The sequence below is a fragment of the Oenanthe melanoleuca genome, chromosome 9 (assembly GCF_029582105.1).
Source record: "Oenanthe melanoleuca isolate GR-GAL-2019-014 chromosome 9, OMel1.0, whole genome shotgun sequence".
Lineage (NCBI taxonomy): Eukaryota > Metazoa > Chordata > Aves > Passeriformes > Muscicapidae > Oenanthe > Oenanthe melanoleuca.
Window position 1 is genome coordinate 16,494,186 of NC_079343.1, and position 26,229 is coordinate 16,520,414.

Consider the following 26,229-nt stretch of genomic DNA (forward strand, 5'->3'; position numbering starts at 1 on the left):
TATTTTGCCATTACCTTCATATAAATTCACAGAAGATGGTACTTTCAGTCACAACAAGCTCTAGAACTATTTGTACCAATATGATTAAAAATTTGTTAAATTATACTGGGCAAAGAGCTCAGTTTTTTCCTACTGGGACTTTCAGAGGTCCCAGTGAACAGTTGATTCCCAGCAGTGGAAGGAAAAAAAAAAAAACTGCAAATCAAAGATTTCCCATGCTGTTTTCTAATTAGAATATAAGAAAAATACCAGAAAACCATCTGTGCTCTGTCCAACAGGGTACAAAATCTTTATTCCCCAATAACTTAAAAGTGTTCTTATAAATAGATGTTCTAGTCTTTTGTACTCTGCACTGAGCATAAAGGCTCAGTTACTCCTCAGACTCGGAGCCCTCCTCGTCCTGGCTGATCTGGAAGTAGCGCAGCTCGTACGTCTCCTTGTCGGACGCGACCACGCGCAGCCAGTCCCGCAGGTTGTTCTTCTTGAGGTACTTCTTGGTGAGGTATTTCAGGTACCTGAACAACAGCAATTTCATCTCAGAATCTTCTCACTGGACAAACCCTGCTGCTGTCTGCACTGCACCCAGACAATGTCTTGAGCAGGGCAATAGCACAGTAATTATACCCAGAAAATGTTCACTGTAACAATAAAAGCGTATTTTCACAGATATGCAGGAATTTATTATTCATTTGACTACACAGTAAAATGCCAGTAAGCAGAAACCTTAGTTCTAAACCTTGGTCTAACATAACAGATTCTGCTGCACCTGTATCAGCAAACAAAGAGGGGATGCAGGGAAGGATCTGTGCCTCTCATCAGTGCACTCAGCTCTTGTGTGTCCCAACAAACTGAACAGTTTAAGGCTTCATTTAGCTAAACGGTTTGTTTGTAACAACTCACATTATGTACACACTCATTACAATACAACTACTTAAATAATCAAACAGCCACCCATTAATTCAACGTTATTTTAAAGGTCCATCTCCCTGTGATATACTTCTAAGAACCTATACAAAGTATCTCTATTAATATCTTTAGAATCAACATTAATTACCAATCAATCCTTGAGTTTTAAAAACCGATTTTTAAATATCTGATACAATAAATCTATAATATTTCACTAATATTTACAAGTGCTATAAAGGTTAGAGCTAGCACCTCTCCAAATATCAGAAGTGCACTAACTGGAATTCATTTTGCAGGCAAGAGCTGAATATTAATGTGCACTTATGGGACATGGTTTAGTGGTGGATTTGGCAGGGTCAGGTTTATGGTTGGACTTGATGATCATGAAGATCTTTTCCAAGCTAAACGATTCTGGTTTGATGTTCAACATCCCAGAGTTCAAACTCCACAGTTCAAACATAGCAGAATGACACCCACACTAACCTTTTAGAAAACTGTTTCTCAGATGTCACTGTGATCTTGTTCTTCAGACGTTCAATGTGAACGGTGTTGCCCAAGTTCCCAGTTTTCCCATTGACCTTAACCTTCTCCTTCAGGAATTGTTCCTGTTTCAACATTAAAAAAATACAACACTAGGGAATGGCACCCTAGGTGTGGACTAGGGAAGGGACCCTAGTCAGGAAGCAACATTAAAAACCACCATTTACTTATGTCCTGACAGAAGTATTTAGAGTGTAAAAATATTTTACAGCACATAATTACAAAAAATCACTCCCTGCTAAAGCAGAAATTAATGTAAAACAGCACTTTTAATGCACAGGTATGAAGCATGCAATAAAATTAATATTTTTTAATGACAGTATTTTAAAGAACAGCTGATGATTTAACTCATTTAGAATGCAGCTTTTCAACTATAACTCAGTTACTGCATTAAGGCTTTTATTACACTATGCGTCTCAAGTATGAGCAAAACCACGACTTACAAAATTCCCGGAATCAAAGATTCCATCTTCCACAGGATGGGTCAGGTCAAGGCAAAACTTCCAGGTAGACTTTTTGGATTTTCGGTCCTTTTGCTAGAACACCAAAGGATTCCTCACCATTAACAAACCGCGCCGTAAAAAAAAAAACATTTATCCGACCGAAAGGGGGGACACACACGGCAGCGGGAGCGCCACCTGCCGGCCGGCGCGGCTCACTGCAGCCGGCTCGGATCGGCCCGGCCCGGCCCGGCCGACCCTCACACGCAGCCCTCTGGGGAAAGCCCCGCTCGCAGCGGGACGGCCCGGGCTCTTCACCCACCCCACGGCTCCCTCAGCCGGCCCGCCGCCACCGCCTCCCTCCCGCTCTCACCGGCGCCATGGCGCACCCGCCGCGCCGCTCCCGCAGCGCTGCTCTAGCAGAAAGGAAGTGCGGCAGGCCACGCCGCGCTTTTATAGCCGCGGTGGTGACGTCAGCGCGCCGGCGCGCGGGGCACGCCGGGAGGCGCCAGCGCTCCCGGGAAGATGGCGGCGCCGGGAAGGGAATGGCGTGTGGGATTTCCCGGCGTTATTCCCGCGGGACGGGACGCGGCCGCGCGCCTTCCTCTTCCTCCCGCACCGACCACAAACCGCCCGTCCCCCGCCCCTGGAAACGGCTGCGAAACCCCTTGGCAGCCCCACCGCGCTCCCATCACTGCAACCAGCACCATCTCCCCACAGCACTGACACCTTTATTATTTCTGGAGCAAAACACACACACACGTACAAATCTTTCCCCTGATCGTTTCCACGGTGTTGAGAACAGTAACAGAGCTTCCCGAACAGACACCGGCGCTGCCGCGGGCCCAGGGTCGGTAAAAGCAGCGTGGCCATCGCGGCCCGGGAGCCGCAGCAGCCGGGTTTGCTTACAACACACAGCACGGGACAAAAGGGGTTCTGCGATACAGCAAAGCACAGCAAACATCTCCTCGGGGTTCAGCGAACCAAGTCTCTCTCGGATGCCAAATACTGCAGGGCCACAGTGCAGGTGCTGGAGAGCCTCCGAGCGTGTCGCGCCGATCGCTCCAGGATCCACACCTTCAGAAACATTCCCGGCGGATACTCGAGATATCCTCAACAAGGTCTCTTTACAGCCTGAAGTTTAGTTCTACTGTAACAAACTACATTCTAATTACTCAACCCAAAAAAAAAAAAATTAATAGTGGGATTTATTGAATTTTGAATTCTGTGAGACTGACCTGCAGTAACCATAAGAGTTAGAACTGTCAACAAATTTGACTTCTTTACAGATTATGTAAAATTATCTGTACTGTGAAACTACAGACCGTGCACCGTTTCTGGGTACACTTCAGATTAGAAAAACCTGCAAGAGAAACAATGAACTTCAGCTTAAAAAAAAACAGCCCTGAGAACATGGCTCAACCAGCAAGAGCCCAGTTGAAAAACCACCATTATAAGCAAAAAATTAGAAGGATCTATTGAATTCTCAAAGTATTATTTACCAACGTTTGAGGCAGGAAACACTGCAGTCTTTCCAATTCTGTGAAGTAGTAAGAGAAACTCAACAAACAGGAGCCATAAAAAAAAGCATTATTTGGAGTGGAAATACCTCTCACCACCTCCCTGTGTTCACAGGCTTTACTCTAAGCAATTGCCATCAGCTGTAAGTTTATGGTTTTGACACAATTTAAGTGTTAAGACAGTAATACAGAACAAATACACTGGTAAGATTTGTTTTAAAGTAAAGCTATGAAAGGAGAACTTCCCTAAGCACTTGGTTATGGATATTAAAAATACACATCTCTATGGACTACTGATCACAAAGTTTGTTGCAACGATTCTGACAGGAAACTGAAATGTCTTACTTTGGAAAAAAAATATGCCTCAAATACATGTTTTAATTTAGAAGCAACTTTTAACCTTACTGAAACTTGGAGATTATGCTTTTAAGACATGCTTATGTACCTATGGGAAACTTCATGCATGATGGTCTGCACTTCCATGGTGTCTGAAGTGCTTCACAAAGACAACTAAGTATATAAGAACAAACCTATAATGAAGTACTTAATCATTTAAATCTTGCAGAACTGAAGGTTGCAATAGAAGGACATCTGAAAGTCCCAAGGAGGGCTCTTCCAGCAAACTGGAGGTCATGAAACCTCTTATCTTTAGATTGCTGTAGTACCTGAAAACTCCAGTCAGGCCAGGACTCCACTTGTAGGAACAGGGCTTAAACCAGCCCTGGACCCAGAGAGCTTAGTGCGAGTAACTGCTCAGATTGTGGGCCAGTGACAGCAGGTACCTGTCTTCCAACAAGGTTTTAGAGGACAGACAGGAACCTGAAAATAGACTAAAGCACTAGCAGAGCAAGGACAAATTCAAGTCTTGTAGTTTTCAAGCATATTGGAAGTATTGGTAATATGGTGATGGAACTTGCATTAGTTTGACACAGCAACCTCTGACTTCCCAAGTGACACTACACAGCTCAGCTTGCTGTCAGCATCATCAGCAATGGCTACGGTCACCTCCAAAGCCAACAAAGCCTGACTTCCAGGTACCAGCTTGATGGAGAGGCAGAAGGGAACACAGTGCAGACTAGCCTGAACTCTTCCTCATCCACTTCAGAACTGTTCTGGAAGCATTTCAATCTAGAGCTTCTTTTCAAAGCAGCTTTTCCATTTCAGTCAAGGTGCTATTTAGAGTTCACCTCCAACATGTTTTGTGCTAGGCAAGAGCGTGTGGCAGGTCCTACCTCTGCCAGGTGTCCCAGGGAGCTGTGCTTTATTACCAGTTACCAGAGTGTATTTATTGCTGTCTTTACCTTCACTGGTACTGCTCTCCCTGGCGTGGGAAGTCTGTGGACAATGCATACTTTTGCCACCTGCATTACACTTCCAAGGTTTGCTAAGCCCTGTCCCAGTGTTGCCAAGGGCAGCTCAGGACAGTTGCCATGAGCCCTTCAGGGACTAGAGAGTACGAACTATGAAGCTGAAAACATTTTAAGCAGTTGAGAGCAGCATGAAGTCCAACTCTGGCTGCCAAGTAGTGTGAATTGTGCGTGCTGTCCGGGGCAGCTTCTGTGTCATCCTCCATCAGCCACTGAGCATTAAGGCAAGTTCATGAAACAATTTATCAACTGTGAAGAGAGGTCTGAGCCATGGACTAAGGAAGTTTCCTGACTCATGAAGAGCCACCAAGTCCTAAAATTCCAGTTGAACACCTTAGACAGGAGCAGGCTAATTACCCTTCCATAACTATTGCTGTGAAGCCTTGTTAAGCTACTAAATAGAGGCATGCATGCATGTTGCTATGACTCAGAACTCCCCAGGACAGAAGCCAGCTTCCCTAACTAGGTAGCAAGTTATTTACTTTGATAGTGAAGCCATGGTTGTTCGGTATCATCTGTCAAGTTTATGTTTTGAAAATACAATAGTTTTATTTTTTTAAAAAAAGAATCACATGCATTTAGTTTAGGCTCAATGCTACAGTTTGTCCCACTTTCTGAAAAATGTGTGGTCCCTGTGCTACAAAAATACGGTCTGAACCTGAAGGTTAAAACCTAAAGCTGGAAGCACTGCAACAGATTCCCATGGAGTTTGTCACCCTTTTATAGTTTAAGATAAATATAATAAAGGAAAGCAATTGAACTGCATTTTTCTATTTTATTTTCAAGTCTGACAAAGGCCTCGAGTGAAAGTCTATAGCTTTAACATCCATTCTCACCTTTGTGTCCCCTTGACCTATCTATGTCTTATCTACTCAATATTCCAACGGCCTGCCTAAACCACAGGTAGGCTTTTTTTTTTTTTTAAACCATTTTATCATTACAATAAGCCAACAAGTTGGCAAAGAAGAAAACAGAGGTAATACAGTTTAGTTGCACATGGCCACTGGGGCTTGGTCAAGCCATCTGGCATTTCTGATCACTTGAGTTTCTTGGTCTAAAAGTTGTGATTGGCACCTACAGTTCTGCAAGAGTCCCAATCCACAAAGTACTTAAGCTTTAAAAAAAGGAAAAAAAAAAAAAAAAAAGCTACTTTTATTGTCAGTTCTACCTAAAGATGTCAAAAAAAATACTATTTGTGCTCTAGGTCACTTTATAATCCTAGATACCTACCAGCTTATCTAAAAGCCCCTGAATACTGTATTTTGTCTGTTCATACAGACAAACACTGTTTTGCTCAAGCAAATAAAAATATATCCACTAGTAACACCTGATTGGTTTCTTAAATCCATAGCTGAAACCCACAGGAATGTTAAAATAGTTACAATTAAGGAATTAAAATCTCAGTGATTTTGAAAACTGCCAGTTAGCCTGCAACACTAATCCAGAATCCAGCACTGCTTTTTAACAATTCAAAAAGGAAATGAGGTTGCTTGTGAAGGCCAGAGCTTTGGTGACAATAAGGACCAAATTTATAGATCTGTGGTTTGTCCAGACCTGAGCAGTTGCCCGAGCCTGGCTATCTTCTTTACTTGCAAGGCTTTATGGCTACAGCACATTCTTCATTCATTGCACTTATGACAGATATCTGGAAGAGAAGACACAGAGGTGAGCTCCAGCCCAGGACACAGGAAGTGCTCCTAGAAGTTACAAACTTTCACACTTTAATATCTATCTCATCTCTTTTGAATGCTCCAGTACAAATGTCTTCCTATATCTCCAGGGACCAATCCCCACCCCTCAACCCCACTCTTCATAAAGAGATATCAGAATAAGAATTCTTCATTGTATCACCAAGTGGGATTAACCACAACTGGTCTTGTCTGCCCTCCCTACGTACCTGCACATCTTCATTGGCATTGAATTTTCCTTCTATTTCTTTCCCAAGATCCCCTTCTGGCAACTTTAGATCTTCACGAACTTCACCACTTTCAGTCAGCAGGGAGAGATATCCATCCTGTATGCCTATCAGCTGCAAAGTGAAATTCATTTTTACAAGTTTAACACCAACAGTCACCAGTAGTAGCTTAATATAAGCAGAAGGCAGTGAACTCTACCTGTTACAATAATTCTCTAGTACTCTGTAACAGTTAAGAACCTTACTTAAATCCATTTTTAACAGAAGTTCAGTGGGCTGAGAGTTAGGGCAACTGTAGCAAAAGGCATCCCACTACCAAGAACAAACAGAACTCTGCTGGTTACTTCCCAGTAGGCAGGACACTAGAAACCCCATCTGTGTGATTTAGGAAATGTTCTGCTTCCAGGTCAGTGGTTCAGCTTTCTTCATGGGTGAATTAGAAATAACTGGAATGGTGGTACAAAATACACAAAAGTGTAACTATACACTTCTGCATCTCTCTAGTGAGATACTACCATTTACATTAAACACTAATAAGCTAGGGAACATCCACCAAGCCCTGGACCACCTTTTATAATGCTGTTTTCAGCCTAACCAAAAGCCTGGGCTAAGGAGAATGACTGTTTTGACAGAACAGGTTGAGTAATTTGCAACATGTAAAAGTAAATAAAAAAATTTAGAATCCCAGAACAATAAAGACCACCAAGATAATATTTAAGAATTTCTGGGAAGGTCTAAGCCCCAAGACAGGCTGGTCACACTTTATTCCAACAGCATCAGCTGTCCTGAAGACACTAAAACTGTGTTTGCTAAAACACTGAACTTGGCCTTTGTCAAGCAATTGCAGCTTTCCAGATTATTGGGATGTGTCAGTTCCTGACCAGAATTATTTCCAATGAAATGAGAAAACAGCAAATGTGGTACAGTTCAACCTGAACTGTGCTTTTAAGAACTCCCTAACCGTGTCACAGAAGGCATTACAGAAATTGTTCCCTTCATACATATATTTCACTGCAGAGCTCAGGAGCATCAAAACTATTTGATATCATCTAAAGCCACTTTCCCCACAAGGAGCGGAAAACACTGAGGCAAGTTAGAAGTTTAGGACTGTTTGGGGGATTAATTTACCCCATGGAAAAATGAAACTATTAATGACCATTTATGCTTAGAGTCAAATTTAGTTATGTGAGATCTTGATTCTCCATTAAGTAGTATTAACTTGCACCAAGGAAAACCTCTCCCCATATTCTAAAGGATGTGAGTACCACAAAGAATCCAGAAGTGGCCTTATAACAATAGCTAGAAAAGGCATGGTATGAACTGTCTATTACTTGTCATGCTTAAAGACTGCTACTCTGACCTGAGGTTGTTTATACAATAAGGAGCTCTCTCTCCATCAGTGAGTTTCAAGTTTTAGCAATTCAGTAAATGCTATGAGTTCAGCTGTGTCATGTCTAGACAGGCAAGCCCCATTAATTCTGACAACAGTACTTAATTGGGAGGCAAATCTGGGGATGAAAAGAGTTTATGTGTGGTACTAAGAGTATAAAGCCTTGTACAACTGTTAACTCACCTGGTAATCATTCCTCTTGATATTTGGAACATCCATGTTATGAGTTGATGGGCAAATATCTTCATATTTTTTACCAGTGAAGATATCAATACCAACCAAGTGGACCTGTAAGAGTAGAAAAATAGCTTCGGTTACTGTTGATCCTGAAGAGGCAAGATGTTATTGCCATCAGTATTGCTGGTTCTACTCAGTTTCCTATGAGATCATGTGCAATCCCAGATTGTGCCTCAACCCTTTGCCTGTGGTATGAAAACATCCCTCACATCGAGAGGGGGCCTCTCACTCCCTTCCACAGCACACTACAGAAACCCTACTGAGAGCAAGACCAGCCACTGTTATCTTCCACTGCCTTCTGTAGATTTACAGCACCAAGCTAAAAGTTCACAGTAGTTAAGAACATGTTTATTTTAAGATCTAGCTGTTCTAAGAAACAGGCAGTTAAGAGGAAAATAGGTGGTCATGCTGGTCACAGCAGCTCCCACCTCCCTTTATGCCAGCTGCACTGCTTGTTGCAGCTAGAGTTTAGATGACCAGTTTAACCAGTTCTTCTCAGGTCCTTTCCCTCTCACAGCCGTTTCTGTATTTAAGAAATTTAGATCTGTCTATCAAAAAAGCCATAAAGGAAAGGGGGAAAAAACTAGGAAGAGCTGGTCTATTCTAGCTTGGACAAATCCCAAATATTCTACTCCCCTACACATATGGCACAAGGTTGTGGAAACTTATAAATCTCCTTAGTCTGTGCTTCTAACAGATCTGTCTCTAAACTGATACACTCACCCTAAAGTGTGGCTGAATGAATGAATGAAGGGGGATTTCAGCCTTGCTCCAAGCTCTGGACAGCTGCATGAGCCAACTGCTTGGGCAGCAGCCCCAGACAGCGGCTAAGAACGTCCCTGCTGGGACACGGGCACTCCTCTCTCAGTGCTGGAATATGGAAAGAAGCTGCGAGGCGAAGGCAGCAAAACAGGGCCAGAGCAGGCCCACAGAGTACCGAGTGTCCGCGGAGCTCCGGATTATGTAACACAGCACGGGCACTCCTGCTCCAACACCGCGACAGTAAAACTCTGCCGGCACGGGCAGACACAGAAGTGCTCTGGTGGGTAGTGACAGCACAACCCAACCACGCCCTAGTGATTTCATCAGCCCCCCTTCCAGAACTTACTCTACCCCCACTACAGAAAATGGTTTTGTCACTATGAGCCTAAAACCTTTTTTTTTTTTTTTTAAAAAAAAAAGCGTTAACGAGTTAAAGTTGGGAAAAAAAAACCCCGTCTTCAATCCTTCCTGCTTTACATGACTGAAACCCCTTGGGCCAGCTCTGGAGCGATGAGACACCGCTGCGAGAAAGGCAAAGGCGGGACACAGAGCCAAATGAAACGCTACACCCTTCCCTTCCCTTCCCTTCCCCGCCGGCAGCCGGAGCCGCAGGAGCGCACACTGCGGCCGGTGCGACACCGTGCCGGCCGCGCTCACCTTGGCGTGGCCGTGCTTGCCCGTCTTGGAGGTGGACATCTCCACGATCTTGCAGGGGCGCCCCTTGAGGACCACGAAGCCGTTCTTGCGCAGCGCCGAGCACTGCATGGGGTAGGTGGAGGAGGCGCCGGCATCGCCCGTGGTGAAGTCGAGCTCGTCGGCCATGGCGGTGCGAGGGGGAGGACTGGCGGCGAGGGGGCTGCGCGACAACGAGAGAGGGTCGGCTCGGAGCCCGGACGGCAGGAGGGGAAGAGGGCGACGGACCCGGACCCAACCACCCACCGCGGGGAGCGCGGGCCGGGCCTCCCCCGCCCAGCACACGTGCGCGGCGGGCGGGACCCGCCACGTGCCGCGGGCCCCCGGCCTCTCGCCCCCGGGCCTGCTTCGCCCCCCTCCCTTCCCGGCCCCGCGGCCCCTGTTACCTTGCGAGGAGGATCGGGGGGTGCCGGGGGTCGCGGCGGTGCCGGGGCGGCGGGGCGGGAGCGGGGCAGGAGCGGCGGGCGCGGCGCACTCGCGCCCGACACCACTGCGGCGGCCGGCGGGAAGGGGCGGCGCGGGCAGCGCGCGCACGGCCCGGCCCCGCCCCTCCACTTCCGCCGCCGCTCATTGGCCCGCGGCGATTCCGCGGGGGGGCGTGGCCTTGCCGCCCCTCCCCGAACCACGTGCCGGAGGAGCTTCCCGCGCCCGCCCACCCGCGCGCGGCGGCCACGCCCCCTCCCCGGCGCGCGCGGGCGGGCGCGCTCAGGGCGCTGCGGAGGCGCCGCTGCTCCGCCGCCAGGCGGCGCTGCGCTCCGCCGCCTCCCCACAGCCCACAGCCCGCCGCCATCTTGGGCGGGTCGGGCGGCCGCGGCGCCTCAGAGCGGCTTGGCTGCGGGGTGGGAGTTAGGGGAACGTGGGGGGAAGGCGTGTCCCCACAATGTCCCCAAAGCCGTGTGAGCCGTGTGTGACCGTACACACAAAACTCCTTTGCCTCGTGTGCCCCCTCTTAGAGTAATCAGAAACGAGCGTTTTGAAAGCATAATCGCCTAAGGGAGGGAGATGACTGAGATTCTTAGCGAGGGCTTCTGTTTGATATTCCAATAATGGTGGAATTATTAGTACTGGAATACTGTGGCCAGCTCTGCGGTCTCCGCCATAAGAAACAAATGGATCTGCTGGAGCAGATCCAGGGGAGGACCATGAAGATGATCCTCTGTAAAGAAAGTCAGAATTAGGGTTGTTCAGCTGGAGAAGAGAAGGTTCCAGGGAGACCTTATTGCAGTATTTCCATGTATAAAGGACGATTATGTGTAAGAGAGGGACTTTTCAGCGAGGCCTGTAGAGACAGGACAAGGGCCAATGGTTTCAAACTGAAGAGAGTAGGTTTGGAAAAACTGTGGATGTCCCATCCTTGGAAGTATTCCAGGCCAGAGTGGATGGGGTTTAGAGCAATCTGATCTAGTGAAAGGTGTCTGTGCCCATGGGAGGGGGTTGGAATAGATGATCTTTAAAGAGATTTTCCAAAGTATTCTGAACTATGACACAGCTCTCCTCCTGTCCAACAACCATTCCTGTGCTGCCTCAGGAGAGGTCTGTGGCCGTGCAAGCCTGACCATGGGGTCCTGAGCAAAACAAGGCCAAAGGATTGTTTTTACTAAATCCCTCCTAGTCAGATGTCATAATACTTTGAGCTGTTTGAACAAATTCACCAGGAGCTTTCCTGTGGAGCTGCTGGCAGATGGGCCCCAGCTCTGAAGGCTGGCCTGCAGATCACCTACAAACACAACAAAACCAGGAAGATGCAGGAATTCAGTGGCAGCAGTGTCAGCACCTGCCTCAGCCATCACCACCACAGGCTGTTGTGTGCTGTCCTGCATTTTTTGCCCTGAGACCCTGACCTTGTCATCTGTGCTCCAGAGGGGTAGCTACATAAGTCACTTTTAACATCACATTTTTAAATGGTTCACCATGAGATGTTTTATTTCACCTGTGTTAATTTTGGTGATTTGTTTGCCTGTGGTCCCACTCTTGGTCACACAGATCCCAAATTGTACAGCCAAGGAGTTAAGTTTGGCTCTCATTTACATGGGGGCACTTCATGAGGCCCCAGCATCATCTCTGTCCTTTACTTGGGCTTTCCATGGATGCTGCCTCACCCAGCCTGCTCTGGAGATGATACACTTTATCCTGCCCATTTTACTGCTGTCTCACTTGATAAGCAGAATCTGGGGCATCCTGCAACGTGTGCAGTGTGTGTTTGTTTACCTGCAAGTGTGTGACAAGTTGCACATGCTCTAGGGCTTTTTATCTTCTAACAGAACACTTTGTGAGAAAATGACCAACTGTTCTGAACCTAAACTGCAGCAGCCTGGGGCTGAGCACTACTGATGTTTTTTTTCCCCCCTCAAGTATCAGTTGATAAATTTGGCTGTTTTTCCACAATTAACAAATTCACTTGAGAGATCTTCTGGGCTAAATCAAGTCTTTTTACTGAAGTACAGCTGTAGATGATATTTATTTTTCAGACACAAAACAAATATTGCAATACAGCCTTTACTTGATATTCAGTAAAAAACATTGGGAATCCAATTCATCAGTTATTGCCTGCAGGCATCGTTCCTTTGTCTGGATCAACATTAATTTTCTAAAGTGTTTTTCTTGATAGTATTATTGTGATTATCCCACTTTTCTATACAAGAACAGCAATTTGATTCAAAGCATATTTGTAAATAAAATAGTATGGCCTTTCACATTTAAGAGTGCTTTCTTTCCAGTGTTGCACAGCTGGATCACCCTTCTTTTCTCTCAAGGAGGCTCAGGATGTTATCAAGCTTTGCTGCTCCTACCTGTGTCCTTAAGAAGTGAAGAGAGACTAGAAAACTTTTAGATTTAAACTTAGTGAGTTGTATCTGTTCTCAGTTATGATCTGGAGAAGTATCTGATGCCCTAAAGTGTCTCATCAAAGCCCAGCCTGGAGAATATGGATTTCAGCCAGTGCTGGCATAAACACCCCCCTTTTTTCCAGAAACACCCCACCTTATTTCCAGAAACATCCCACCTTGTTTCCAGCCCCATGGAAGGCAGGAGGTGGTGTTTACACCCCTGGGCCGTGGGGTCAGGTCTCTCATTAGAAATACCAGGTCATGAGTGGAGTGCTGTAAACAGCCCTGTTCCAACCTGAGCAGTGTCTGTTTCAGCTGCTGAGCTGACTTCCCTGGGATCCCACCGTGTCCTGACTGCTGGGGTGAGGGTTCACGCTGGCTTGTGGGCACAGCCTTGAGCAGGAGGATGTGAGAGAAGCTGTGGATCAGTGATCCCCCTCCACAGGACAGTGCCACGCTCAGCAGGCCCTCAGAGCTCCTAGGTACAGTGTGTCTGCTTGGCAGGAATGGGGTCAGGGACCCTCTGAAGTCACCTTGCCATAGGTACCCACTCTGCTCCTGGCACTGCTTTATTCCTGCCATTCACAGTCTGCTTCCTGTATGAGCCCAGGTCTGAAAACCCAGGGAATCACTCTGGGCACACACTGGGGATCAGAGGCAAGCCGTGACAGTGTGAGCTAGCAGGGACCACTGTAATTGTAACTTCCCTACGAGGAAGAAGAAAAACACAAAGTAACCCCAGCTGTTCCCTCCTGGGGCTGGGACAGGGCTGGAGCAGGGATATCCCACCCAGGACCTGATCAGAGAGTCACAGAGCCGCTGTCTCTCCTGAACAGAGTGCAGGGAGGCAAAGCACAGGACACTGCCCAAGCCTCGGGTCTGCAGTTGCATCTACAGCCTGTAAAGTTTAAGGAGTGCTGATCTGCAGCCAGGATTTATTGCCCCAGTGCTGAGGAGGAGATTCCTTCCGTTTCAGCGCAGCTACTCAGGCGGTACCTCTGGGTAAAATTTGCCAGTGTTGCTTCAGGATTTAGTGAAACACTTGAGTACACTCAGTTACCTTAAATTTAATCTGATGCTTACACAGTCTGCTGGATCCAGGACCTGATATCTACCTTGAAATTCCTCAGCTCCCATAGATTTCCGGTAAGATAAGGACATCGAACACCTCAGAAAATTCATCATACCTCGAAGACTTTGTCCCTGCATACGTAATACTTGGGTTAGCTTCAACATTATCAGCTGTTTGACTCCAGAGACAGGGGGTAGTGCTTCTCAGTGGTGAAAAACAAGTTGAAGTGAGGCAGAAAAACCTGTGATAAATTAGTGTGGAGAGCGTTAATGGGGCCAAATGTCCTAAGTTTATTGAATTAGGGAAGTCAAACTAATTTTAAAATTAAGCCTAGAGAGTGGGAGACTAGATACCGTTGGCACAACAGGAAAGTCTTAATGGCTGTTGTCTCAGCACGTTAGGAAAACACTGTCAAAGCTCTTGCTGACAAGATGCTTTCTCAGGGATTATTAATTATATTGCATTATTAGCCAGGCATGGTATGAGAACATATTTAGTATGTTACTAAAATGCAGCAACCATTTAGCTAATAAGTTTGACTCGGTCTTTTAAATTTTCTTAATGATTAGCAGCTTAGTAAAACTGTAATGGTGAGAGATAAAAATAGTGATTCAACAAGCTGTGTCTCAAGAACAAGTTTTAACTGGAACTTGCATGTAGCAAGGACAGATAAAGTGTACAGTCCTAATTATCAGCCTGATGGGACGAGACAAAAGTAAATATATCATCAGATTTAACTAACTCTAATGACCCCATCCTGCAGTGGCATATGGTTAAAGTGCTCCTGTGATAGTAAAGCCCAGCTTGAATCTTCACTGCAGCCATGGGGAGGACAAAAGGCCAGCAATGCCTTACTCTGCTCATCCTGTCCCAGGCTGGAAGAAGAAAACTCCCTTACCGTCCACATGGCAGCTGCTGCAAGGAAACACAGCCTGACAGTCCATTTTCCTTAGGTGCCTCTGAACTCCCAGGCAGCTCTTCTGGGAAGTTCAGTGTTGTATCTGTGGGCAATGCTAATGCTGTGGGCTTTGTTAAACTGATTTATGTGCTGAGCCGGCTTTCTATTGACATTCAGCAGTGACACAGGAAAACAAGGACGGACTACTCAATGTTGATCAATAATCAGTGATCAGCCCCTCACAGCTGAGCTGCCAGCAGAGTCACTGATGCCCCACAGACAATAGGACAAAACCTAGCAGAAGTTTAGGAAATCATTTTGTACCCCCTCTATGATCACAGGGAACCCAGCCTGGGTAGGCCCTCAGAGCAGCAGTGAATCTGCTTTGAACTTCACTTCTCCCCAAATGCTCCTCCTGCCTCTTGTGCCTAGAGAGGCCCCAGCACCAGGATCTAGGCTGCACCAGCACCATGCAAGCAGAGGTGCTTCACAGTGGGGTGAAGAGGGCACTGGGGACAGCTGGGGCCAGACACTGGCACCCCTCCAGTCAGGGTTCATCCTGGCCCAGAGCCAGCTGCCACCAGCTCCAGGGCTGTATCCAACCCCAGGTCTCACCTCTGGACCAGCTGTTTCAAAGGGATTTAGCTGAGGGCTTGCACAGCTTTTACCACCTGTGAGCAAAAGTGTCCTGCTAGGAAAATAGCTCCTCTATGGCATTGGGTATATGTCTGAGATGTACAGAGGGGGAAAATCAGCAGCACAAGCCATCACATGCCATAGATGTTGTTCATCTTTTATCTAACAGACCTAGATAACAAAGCTGATAGCAAGAATCCTCTTTTTTCTCCTTTTTGTACATTCAGATAATCCACTATATTTAACTTACAGTAAACACTGTGGAGAGCTTCTGAGCCTGCTGTGGCCGTTGGTGTCACCTGAGGGGACCTGTGTGCAACACACAGATGGACAGCTCGACACAGACCTTGTGCCCCAGCTCTGCTGCTCTCTTCTCAGCTCCAGCCTGGGCTCTGCTTCCAGCAGCCTTGCATGCCCCGTGTCAGACCTGGGTCACCCACCACTGCAGCACATGATAGCACTGACCCAGTTCTCCTCTAGTTAAATCCCAGCAGTCACTCCAGCAAAGCCTTTGGTGCAATCTTACTGCTTCAGTGCACACACCAGGGCCAGGCATTTCTGCCAGCGCACCTTGAGGCTGCATTTCCCATCACTTGGAAGCGACCAGAATTTGCTGTACAGTCTTAATACCAAGAGTAAAATCTACAAAGGAAAAAATGTTCAGGCACGTGGAAAGGAGCATGAACCTCCCCTAAAACCAAACCCACAGCATCACCATGATCCTCCTCAGCCTATCTATTTTGTGCTTTTCCTTACACTCAATCTTCTGTTACATTTTGACCACACCTTCACCAGCAGCCGTGGTGAGCACACAGTGACCAAGCAATGCCAGTGTTTTATCTCTAAATAAATAATGGATTTCTACCCTCAGAAAGTTGCTAAAAAGTAACCTGATATCACAACAAGGAGCATGCAGATCTTAAAAGTCAAGCAGAGAGCAGGCTTTTACCATGGTTCCAACATATGTCCCCAAAAAAAGGAAGAAAAATCCTTGGAGTTTGATTCTGCCGCATAAAAATGTCTCATAAAAAGCAAAAGGAGCACAAACTACGCTATGGAAACAGCCTGACCTCCTGCATGCACACTATCTTGGCTGAAATACTCAGCCAGCAAAATGCTAAGTGATGCAAAATAGGAGTTAGGTGAGTGGCACCTTCCAGTTCACCTTCCAATACCCATTTCTTCTTGGGGTCATCATTAATTGTTGCTCTGAGCAGCCTGAGCCCTTGGCTGGATCTGGAGCCTGTGGGTCTTGAGCACTGAATGAAAGGAAGGGAAGGAAGGTGCAGATGGGGAAGGAGGTGCCCTGGCAATGGTCACACCATGGAAGGGGTGGCAGCAGGGCTCGAGTCTCCTCACATGGAGACCAGGAGTGCCCAGGCCTTTTGTGTGCTCAGTGTTGTGCTGTGCCTTGTGCTGCAGCAGTGAGAAGGGGGAGAGAAAGAGAGAGCTAAATAATCTGGCTGAAATGTAGGGAAAATGCCCATCAGCCCAGCCACAGTTTCTAAGATTCTCCAAAAAAATGCCTAATTTTTCCTTCATTTCAGCTGAGAGACAGCCCTGCTCTATGCTGTCTGGTAAGATCACTGTCCCACTGGGCTCTTCCAGCAGGGGATTGAGATGGATATGTACCATACTCCTCCTGTCCTTTCCCTGGCTCTTCCTGCAGCCCAAGTTGTCCCAAGTGTCTCAGAGTGAAATACCAGGTTAGCACCTGTGGCTGGGAGGTGTGAACCCCAGCAGCCAGAAGGAATCCGATGGATGAATCCTCCTGGTCTGCCAGCTGCAAGGTTTTTGTGAAATGAGACTTTTGCCCAACATTCTTGCCATGGTGCCTGAAGGAGGTGCTTGCCCAGTCCCTCCTTTCTGGGTGCATGGGATGCCTATGCCTCCTCGCTGCGTCGCAGGTCCTGCAGCTCAGTCATGGCTTTGGCCGAGAGCTTCTTGCGGCGGAACACGGCTGCGATCTCCTCAAAGGACTTTCCTTTCGTCTCCGGGACTTTGAAGTAGGCGAACAGGAAGAAGAGGAGGAGCAGACCCGCGAAGACTGCGAACACGTATGGTCCACACAGATCCTGCAGGGGGAAGGTGGGAGCAGGGGAGACCTCCATCAGCACCACAGGGATGGCTTCCCTTTCCTACCCCAGCTGCCTGAGGTGCCCAGCCAGACTAGGGGATGGAAATCTGGGAGGCACCTTCACATCCTGTTGGGCTGCTTTGGGAGCCCAGCAGTGGGATCATGCCAGATATTTATTTGTGTGTTTTAGGGGTTTCTTACTGCTATGTACTGGAAGCACATTCCCACGATGAAGTTGCAGGCCCAGTTGCAGAAGCCGGCGACAGCGATGGCGGCAGGGCGCGGGCCCTGGCTGAACAGCTCGGCTACGATAAACCAGGGGATGGGCCCAGGCCCCACTTCGAAGAAGATGACGAAGAGGAAGATTGCGACCATGCTGACATAGCTCATCCAGGCAAACTGGCTCTGCAAGAGGCTGATGTTATAGTCCCAAAGCAACTCTCATTAATTATCACTAATTACTTTATTTAGGCTTCTTTCTCAGAAATTTCTTTCTATTCAGAGAGACGGGGGACTGGACATGAATAATTAAGGTTTTAAACTCTTGTGCCAGGTGCTGGCTGGGCATGTGGTGCCAGCATCACTGTCTGGAGGAGTTCACAGCCATCAGCTCAGCTGTTACTTTGAGCCCTCTCCTTGCCTGCAGCTCAGCAAAATGAGGCAGAATGGCACCCTTTAATAACCAGGGTGTTCAGCAAAGGAACCACCCATTATTTGCTTTTTTATCTTGACAAGGGCTTGCACCATTGGTTTGGACTGACTTTGATGGGATTTTCTCTTATTTTCAAACCAGGGAGGAAAGAAGGAGAGACATCCTTACCAGGAGCACAAGCCCAACTGTCATGGCCACAGCGCTGACTAACATGCCCATCAAACCTGCCATGAACAGGGACCGCCTGCCCGCCTTCTCCACCAGGAAGACCTGTAGAAACACATGCAGCAGCTCAGTGACCAGCACCACCACTCTCAGGATCAGGACATTAGCAATAACCAGCCTGTTACCACTGCCACACTGCTCTTTTGCTCTTTTAGTGGTAGAGGTTAATGTTCTGATTTCCAAGTGTCAGAAACTCTGCTGGCAGCTGCTGGGGAGCCAGACTGAGCAGTTACCCTGCCAAGGGCAAGGCAAAGGCACACACACTCAGCCCATGCATTTCCAAGCTCTCAGGACTTCCCACTGTTCCTATACATGAATTGCTGACTGTGGACTTTCTCTCTCTTTCCCTTTTCTTTTTTTCTTCCAGGAACTAAAAACTTATTAGGTCTGCATTAGTTTGAAATCAGGCTTCCAAATGTAGCATGATTCAGGTCACATCATGGGCCATTGCACCTTTCCTGTCCTAGGGCAGGGATAGTTGTGTAGCAGCTGCAGTCAGGATTTTTCTTCCAATGACTCCCAGACTCCTTTTGCTTCCCTGGTAGTCACAAAGCTTAGTTTGCTCCTTCTCAGCTCCTCTTGGTGGACTCCAGTCATGTCACTCAGCTTTTGACAGATACCTAAGGTACCAGACACCTCACGTGGTGGGGAGCTGTAGCAGTGCAGCTGTCCTGGCCTAACTGTGCAGCAGCCTGTGGGCTGCCCACTCCTTCCCCTCTGCTTGGAAGGACCCCTCTGGCCAGCAGCTCCACCTTTCCTGCCATTATAGCAGGATTTACTCTTCCCAGAGACTGTCTCTTTTGCTGGAGGCTGCTCATGTGCTGACATGTGAAGTTGCAGAGAATGAGTCTCTGCTCCCTTCTCCCCTTTCCAAGGTCCACCAGCTGTCAGCATTTCTGCCTTTTGATCGGGGTCTGTCATTTATTGACAAAAGCAGGTAATTTTTAAGTGCTCGTGGACAAAAGAAGCAAAGAGCAAATGCCCAAGCTGCAAGTACCACAGTCCTGGGGTGGGCATAGAACTGCAGAACACCCTCCATGCTGGAGAAAGGCTTCTTCCAGCTGCACACCTCTGTGCCTCATTTCACAATAAATAGCATGTTTTCTCCTCAGTGTGGGGCCCTATGATAGACTTTGTCTAAGGCACGTTCAATCCAAGACCTGCTCTCTCACACATATTGGAGCATGAATGGTTTGGGTTGGAAAGGACCTTAAAGATCATCCAATTTCAACCCCCTGTCATAGGCAGGGACACTTCCCACAAGACCAAGCCTGGCCTTAGACAGTTCAGGAATGAGACATCCACAACCTCTCTAAGAAACCTGTACCAGTGCCTCACCACCCTCACAAACAAGAATTTCTTTCTAATATCTAATCAAAACCTCCTCTCTGTCAGTTTAAAATTATTCCTCCATGCCCTAATTCTCTTGGAGCTGTGTATTTCTGCCTTCCAGCCAGTCCTGCATCACGTTGGTGAAAGTCCTTTACTCCCTAAATCTCTAGAGAGATATGAGGGAAATAGGCTTGGCATTTCCTGATCTCATATTAATAGCCACATTATAAAACTAATTGCCAGCTGATAGGAATTGTATTAATCCTCTCAGGAGAGAGACAAATAACGGGCAGATCTGTGGAAACAGAACCATCCCTTTATTACTGCAGAGCCTTGCCTAGATAGGATGAGGATAGGTGCTGGATTACTTTTATTACTGTGGAATAGCCTTTGGATATCACTGATGCAGGTGCTATGTACACACAGAAAACAGTTTGAAAGATAACAGGTAAGAGCACACTGAGAGCAATGACTTCCCCATCACAGCCCCTATCCCCTGCTACTCCCTGAGGGAAGAGGACCTGCAGAATTGCAGTCTCAAAGGCAGCTTTTATTTTGGGGGGAAAAGCAGACTTTTCAGAGCTTCCCTGAACACAGTGGTGCAGTTTCCACTCACAAGGCATTTAGCAGTGCTGATTGATAGCAACATGCTCTATGTCAAGGCTTGAATTTTCAAATTAAACTTGCCCAAGGAATGACTTTTCCCTGTAAGGTGTTCAGGGTCAGTCCTGCAATACTGCAAATCCCAGCTCCAGGATAAAATCATGTTTCAAAACCACACTGTACCTTATGTCTTTGTAGTCCAGGGGGCAGAAGTATTTACTTACAGAGATAACAGTGAAGACCGTGTTCACCACTCCAACACCAATGGTTGCATAAACTGGTTGGTCAACCTCAGCTCTCTCAAAAATGTTTGTGGAGTAGTAAAAGATCTATCAGAATACATCAGGATGAAGGATTAGGCAACAGGGCTGGTGAAACTTTTTGTTCTCATGAGGGAAGAGTTGCACTTGCTGAGATGTGGCATAATTTAATTATGATTAGTTTTTCAACTTTTAATGGCTTGTTGTAGTAATTAAAGCTGAAAATTTCATAAGAGCCTGAGGGAGTTAAAAATCCTGTTGACATTCCCCTCTTGAGCTACTGCATTTGCACATTAAATCTATTTTCTTCTATGTAGTCTATGTTTTATCTTAAAATCCAGATCATCAGCACTGAGCACTCAAGACAAATATCTCAGTATGACCGACTTTTATATTAATTTAAAAATATTCTCAATGCAATGACTCCCATTTCTTTCTTCTCTAGTAGAATAAGGTTATTTCTTTCTGGTGAAAGTTAAGGGCAGGAGGTAAAGGGTGGCTGGTGGATGGGGTGGGCATGGCCTGAAGCCAAGTAGGCTGGGCATCCTTGTGTGCTCCTTAATGCTTCTGGTGTTAAATGCTGATTTCTGGTATTCCAGGAGCTGATGCAAAAGTTGTTTAGCCAAAAATAGCTAGAAAATAGTGATTCTGTGGTAAGCATGCTGTCATTAAAGAGAACAATCTGCTGACAAACTTGGGTAGGGGGAAGGTCATGGGAGGGCTCAGCAAGGGCCAGCAGTGCCAGCTGGTTTTGTGCTGGACTCCCTCCCACCCTTCTCCCCTCCTGCCCTCCCACAGCCAGCTTGGCACGACCCAGGAGCCCACTGCAGCAATGGGGAAACCTTCTTTCATCCCTGCATGGCTTGAATGGAGCCAGAGCTGCCTTTTCATGCTCAGCATGGAACTCTTGAGAGACAAACATTTTGGGGAGACTCACCGCATTGATTCCTGAGAACTGCTGGGATATTTGCACCATCAGCGCCACAATGACAGCCTGCCTGTACTTGGAAGAGGTGAAAAGCTGTCTTATGGAGACTTTCTTTTCACTAGCAGCTTCTTGCTTTTCCTTTTCCATCTCTTCAATCTCTTTCATTGGATCACAGTTTCCTCTAAGCCTTTTCAAATCTTAGGGAAAAAAAAATTGACATTTTATTTTCAGTGGTAGAGAAGTTATATATGTAAGAACAAAAACCTCTTTAGGCAAAACTCAAGGTAAGACAACCACATGAAGGTTCCTATGGCTCATCCAAGGATCCAGGGTGCATCTGCTTGGTCAGGAGCAGCAGCACATCAGCTCTGCAACAGCCCTGAGACATCACTCTCAGGCCTCATCCCTCAGCAGTGCTGCTTATTTGCTTAGATATGCAAATATCTCAATAGTTTTTGATCCAGACCTAGTTTGTATCTCAGCAGCTCAGAGCATGAGATGGAGCAACCACAGTCACATGTGAGTCCTCAGCCAGGCTTTTCCTTCTCTATTTTATACTATGTACAGTATAAAAACAACTCTAGACAAGCCCAGAATGTCTTTCTTACTTTTTTTAGCTTCCTCCACCTTCCCCAGTTTGATGTAAAGGTATCGGGGGCTCTCAGGGCACAGTAAGAGCAGGAAGAACTGCAGCAGGGCAGCCACGCCAGAGAGACCAAGGAGCAGGGGCCACATCTCATCATTGCCCAGAAGAAAGTCTAGTCCAAGGACCTGGAATAATTGAGGCATATTTGAATGGATAATTTTGCACCCTAAGAAGAGAAAGTAATTAACCACTATGGTGTTTTAAAGTGACAAGCTGGAGGAAGACTAGAAGCAAATACCAGCTCTTTTTCTGGATGTGGTTTTTTTTCTGTACATTTATGTGCTCACTTACTGTGTAGCTGGGACTTATGCCATGGTGAGCAATGCTGATGGGGGCTTTGGGCTCCCTGCTTCCCTGATTAAGCCATTTTTGAGAATCTGATTATCAGGGGTCTCATGCTTATGATCCAGCCTGACACTGATAAGATGCTGAAAAAATTCCTCAGGGAGGAAAAATTATTTGGAGAAGTATTTTTTATTTCTTGAGAAGTTGTCTTTGTTAAGACACCTCTTACTGAAGGCAGGGGTTTAACCCCATTAGAGCAGATTGTTTTGCACACTCCCTCAGTTTTGGGTGGAATGGTGAACAGTAGCCCAGTATACCACAGTGGTGTTGCTATTCTCTGGAACACCCTCTCTGGATGTGTGTTTTGCTGCTCACCTGGCTGAGGAGGATGCCCGTGACGATGGCGAGCTGGTGCAGCGTCCCCAGTGCTCCCCGAAGGGCCGTGGGAGAGACCTCGCTGACGTACATGGGCACCAGTCCAGAGGACAGCCCTGCAGAGCACACGAGTGTCACCTCTTCTAGACAGCTCAGCAGCCAGCAGAAACCACTTCCCAAATGAGAGAGGAGGATGGAGCCTGTGTGCTGCACCCCACACCCCACCAAGCCCCTCAGCCTGCCTGGGAACCATCTGCACCTTCAAAAGGTGCTGGGATGTCCCTGCATTCAGAGCTCCAAACTGGGAAACCTTTTTACTTGGACACACACATCAGAGCACAGAGCAGGGATTGTCTGCTGGGAGAATTTATCACAGGGCAAGCAGCCTTCTTAAAACTTGCCTTGAAACCTCAGAGTTGAGTATTGTATTTGCATACCAGTAACAGTATAAAGAGCTGTTATTTCTAAGCTAATTGTAATGTAATTCCCAATTATTTGCCAGCTATATCCTCTCTGTGCACAGTGGTCCTGTGCTCCCTGTCTCAGGAACCTGTTAACTAGCCTGGCTAGTGATGTGCTCTTACAGCAGCCACCAGCAGCATCCTTGAGATACAGAGGGACCTGCTCCTTTCTAGTAAAATGAACATATGATAGAGCCAATCCAAATACTTCTGGAAAAACATCCTGGATCAAGAAGAGTGGACATAGGGAGAAGAGGAAAATTCCTGCCTGTGAAACCTATTCTGAATTTAAAAAGGATTAAAAAATGTGGGAGAATCTGAACTGCAGCCCTGAAGCAATCTACCAAGGAGCTGCTTTCCGTCCTGACCCAGGCTGGACTCACCACAGTACAGCCCTGAGACTGCTCTCCCAGAGATGATGAGGATGTGGGATGGCCCAAATTTCGCCAGCCCCATGAGCAGGTTCCCAGCAATGGAGAGGACGTTCACCACCAGCATGGCTTTCACCCTGCAAGGCAGCAGCAGCACAGCTCCTCTGGCACCTGCTCAGCCAGAACAGCCATTGCACACACACAGAGGAACTGTGAAGTCACTTAATCAGTACTACAAGGGGAAAAACGATAGCAGGCACTGCAAAATATGGGGGCCAGGGTAAAATCAGAGTAGTTAAAATGATATAAATTATACTTTACATCACGTGCAAATACCATGCAGATGTCCTCTTCCTTTTTGCCATGAAAAGGAGGAATTCAGAACTTAAGACTGCTCATCAGCTGCTGTCTGAAATGCTCAAGTTGCAATAAAATGTTTGATTGTAACTTAGGATTTTAAAAAGCCCAACCTCTGTGATGGTTGGAACAGTATTTTGGAAGTTGGGACAGTTATTTTTACTTTTTTCCTAAATTGCTGAAAAAAGCACAAATTGTATTTCTACAGGAGGAAATGGTTCTATGGGAAGAATCCATCAGAGGGTTTGGGCTGTGGCACAGAGTCCCAGCACACAGCAGCCTCTCACCTCCCGAGGCGGTCGCCGATCCAGCCCACGGTGAAGGAGGAGACCATGCCCCCGATGGCGAACACGGACACGGACAGGGACCAGTACATGGTGAGGATGTGTGTGGAGGTGGCAGGGTCAGTCGGGGGTGGCAGTGTCCCCTCTGTGCCATCCTCCCCAGAGGCATTGGTGGCGTGGCTGTCCGGGGGTACAATGCCCAGCACGCGCCTGTAGTGTGCTTCTATCACCTGGGGCAGGTGAGGAGGAAAAACGCCGTCAGCTCAGATCTGTAACCACCCCAACCCCTGTTTGGGATTTCATTCTGCCTCAGGAAAAGATTTACATTGCAGGCTCTGCAGGGGTGAAATCCTGGGGTCTCCCCAGCTCCACAGCACCCAGAGCCCAGCAGGGAGAGGCCAGGAGGGCAAAAAGCATTCCCCTTCCCAGGGCTGGGCTGAGCCTGGTGTCTGGATTTGGCACTGGATTTGGTGGAAGGGTGCAGTCCCTTGGCTTGGGCACAGGGACTGTGTTGCAGTGGGGACAGCTCCATTATGTGCAGAGCCCCACTCCTTTCCCTGGGGAATTGCCAAGGGAGGGTCCTGCCTTGTTGTCACCCCACTGCCTTGTTGTGGGGGCTTTGTTCTGTGGGTGAAACTGCCTGGGAAGGGACAGAGCCCTCTTGCGAGCTTCTGCAAGGGACACACCAGCCCTGGCTGCCCTGAAGCTGCAGTTCCTTGGCCATGCACAGCTTGAGGGGCTCCACTTACCTTCTGGGGGGCATTAATGACCCCCAGGCTGTAGCCATACTGGAAGAAGCCCAATACTGCAGTGAAGACGGAGAGGATCAATGTTCCTGTGAGGTGCTGGGGCAGGAAGCAAAGAACAACCTCATCATACTGTCCTAGCAGTGCCCAAAACTGGGGGGCTGCATCCCACCCCTATCTCAGGGCACCCTGCTGCCCAGCTGGCTGGGGCAGGGGCATGCAGGGATGCTGCTGCAGCAGCACAGGTGGTTGGCTCACTCCAAAGGACAAGAAAAGCGCCTGGGGACAGGCAAGGTCTGCCCAGTACTGCAGTGCAAGAAGCAGCAGCAGTGAATCCTTCCCCATCTCCATCCCTGGAGCACAACTGCTGGGGAAAAAACACCGAAAGGATGTTTTTCAGCAGTGCTGTTTAAAGCATTTTTTCCTCTCATCACAGTTAAAATTATCCAATGAGCCAACAGAGCTCTTAAAAATCAAAAATAGCCCCTTGGCCCTTTTCCCCTTTACCCCTGTGCACAATTAATTAGTGGAGGGGATTTTTGGGGTTGGTTTTGGCAAGGAATTGCTCAGTGCTGGAGTCCTGCAGAAATTCTAGTAATTTCACTAGAAAGTCAAGTGCAAAAATACCAATGAGCCATGATTACCTTCTCTGTCTGCATTTTCCTCTTCTCATCCACCCCGCAGCTCCTCCGCCCTCCTTCTGGGAACAGTCACTGTCCTGGGCTGCAGAGCAAGGTGAGGGCTTGGGCAGGGAAGGACAGCAGAGCTGGGATGGAAGCAGGAAAACGGGCTGGTGCTTGGAGAGATGGGACTATATCAACTCTGGAGTTAATGAGAAACCCAAGTCTTCCACGCATTATTTGGCCACCGCTCAGCTCGAAGCAGCCACCACCAATCCCCGTGTTTGGGACACACACGAAACAATGGGAGACCTGCAAAGACATAGAGTGGGTCTGGAAAATTCAAATGATCCAGCTGCAGGGCTGGTTTGGGGCTGTCCCTCAGCTGAACAGTTGGAAATGTGATGTGCCAGGGGCTGGAGCCCGTTTCAAGATGCTCAACACCTTCCTCCAGTTCTGTGCTGGGTGTGCATGTCACATCACAATCCTCTTACTGAATCAGGGTCCAGCACATGTAGCAAAGCAGCTAGAAAATGACTGTTTTATTTAAATAGCATTTAGCACCTGCTTTAAAATATATTCATGTGTGTCTATCACACACAGAGCCACATATAAACACAGATGTATACAGGTCTCTGTGTATCCATACACAGACACCTGCATACCCAGAGCCCTTCAGCCAGCAGCTCTAATACCAGTACACACCTATCAGAGGAGACAGCTGTGTGTGTATATGGACATAAAACATAACAAAATTACCCAGAATATTACAGGAAAAGAGGCTTTCATTAAAAATCCTACAGTGA

General features: G+C 47.3%; 3 protein-coding genes across 3 annotated transcripts; all 3 read right to left on the minus strand.

The window, feature by feature from the left end:
* Window positions 1-265: 265 nt before the first annotated feature.
* On the minus strand, window positions 266-2,368 carry RPL22L1 (ribosomal protein L22 like 1). The gene is made up of 4 exons (XM_056498768.1): window positions 2,260-2,368; window positions 1,890-1,982; window positions 1,390-1,511; window positions 266-515 (listed from the first exon to the last, which is right to left on the minus strand). The coding sequence occupies exons 1-4, from the start codon at window positions 2,266-2,268 to the stop codon at window positions 371-373; spliced, it is 369 nt and encodes a 122-aa protein (XP_056354743.1). The 5' UTR covers window positions 2,269-2,368; the 3' UTR covers window positions 266-370.
* Window positions 2,369-2,597: 229 nt separating this feature from the next.
* Window positions 2,598-10,307, minus strand: EIF5A2 (eukaryotic translation initiation factor 5A2). The gene is made up of 5 exons (XM_056498767.1): window positions 10,157-10,307; window positions 9,735-9,933; window positions 8,262-8,366; window positions 6,671-6,802; window positions 2,598-6,418 (listed from the first exon to the last, which is right to left on the minus strand). The coding sequence occupies exons 2-5, from the start codon at window positions 9,897-9,899 to the stop codon at window positions 6,359-6,361; spliced, it is 462 nt and encodes a 153-aa protein (XP_056354742.1). The 5' UTR covers window positions 9,900-9,933; window positions 10,157-10,307; the 3' UTR covers window positions 2,598-6,358.
* Window positions 10,308-12,250: 1,943 nt separating this feature from the next.
* SLC2A2 (solute carrier family 2 member 2) lies at window positions 12,251-25,587 on the minus strand. The gene is made up of 11 exons (XM_056499117.1): window positions 25,448-25,587; window positions 24,807-24,902; window positions 24,061-24,287; window positions 23,429-23,553; window positions 22,585-22,700; window positions 21,887-22,049; window positions 21,288-21,475; window positions 20,315-20,419; window positions 18,099-18,200; window positions 17,480-17,683; window positions 12,251-17,276 (listed from the first exon to the last, which is right to left on the minus strand). Exons 1-11 carry the CDS (start codon window positions 25,460-25,462, stop codon window positions 17,085-17,087), a joined length of 1,533 nt encoding a protein of 510 aa, XP_056355092.1. The 5' UTR covers window positions 25,463-25,587; the 3' UTR covers window positions 12,251-17,084.
* Between the last annotated feature and the right edge of the window lie 642 nt (window positions 25,588-26,229).

Excerpts from the sequence above, each read along its gene's own strand:
- RPL22L1 (XM_056498768.1), bottom strand. Across the intron at positions 1,512-1,889 it reads TCTTTGATTCCGGGAATTTT|GAACAATTCCTGAAGGAGAA; the intron begins GTAAGTCGTGGT and ends ATGTTGAAACAG. Across the intron at positions 516-1,389 it reads GAGAAACAGTTTTCTAAAAG|GTACCTGAAATACCTCACCA; the intron begins GTTAGTGTGGGT and ends GCTGTTGTTCAG.
- EIF5A2 (XM_056498767.1), bottom strand. The coding sequence starts at position 9,899 with ATGGCCGACGAGCTCGACTTCACCACGGGCGATGCCGGCGCCTCCTCC. Across the intron at positions 6,803-8,261 it reads TCAAGAGGAATGATTACCAG|CTGATAGGCATACAGGATGG; the intron begins GTGAGTTAACAG and ends TTCACTTTGCAG. Across the intron at positions 6,419-6,670 it reads ATGCCAATGAAGATGTGCAG|ATATCTGTCATAAGTGCAAT; the intron begins GTACGTAGGGAG and ends CTTCTCTTCCAG.
- SLC2A2 (XM_056499117.1), bottom strand. Across the intron at positions 21,476-21,886 it reads GGTGGAGGAAGCTAAAAAAA|ATTTGAAAAGGCTTAGAGGA; the intron begins GTAAGAAAGACA and ends TTTTTCCCTAAG. Across the intron at positions 20,420-21,287 it reads AGTTCTCAGGAATCAATGCG|ATCTTTTACTACTCCACAAA; the intron begins GTGAGTCTCCCC and ends GTATTCTGATAG.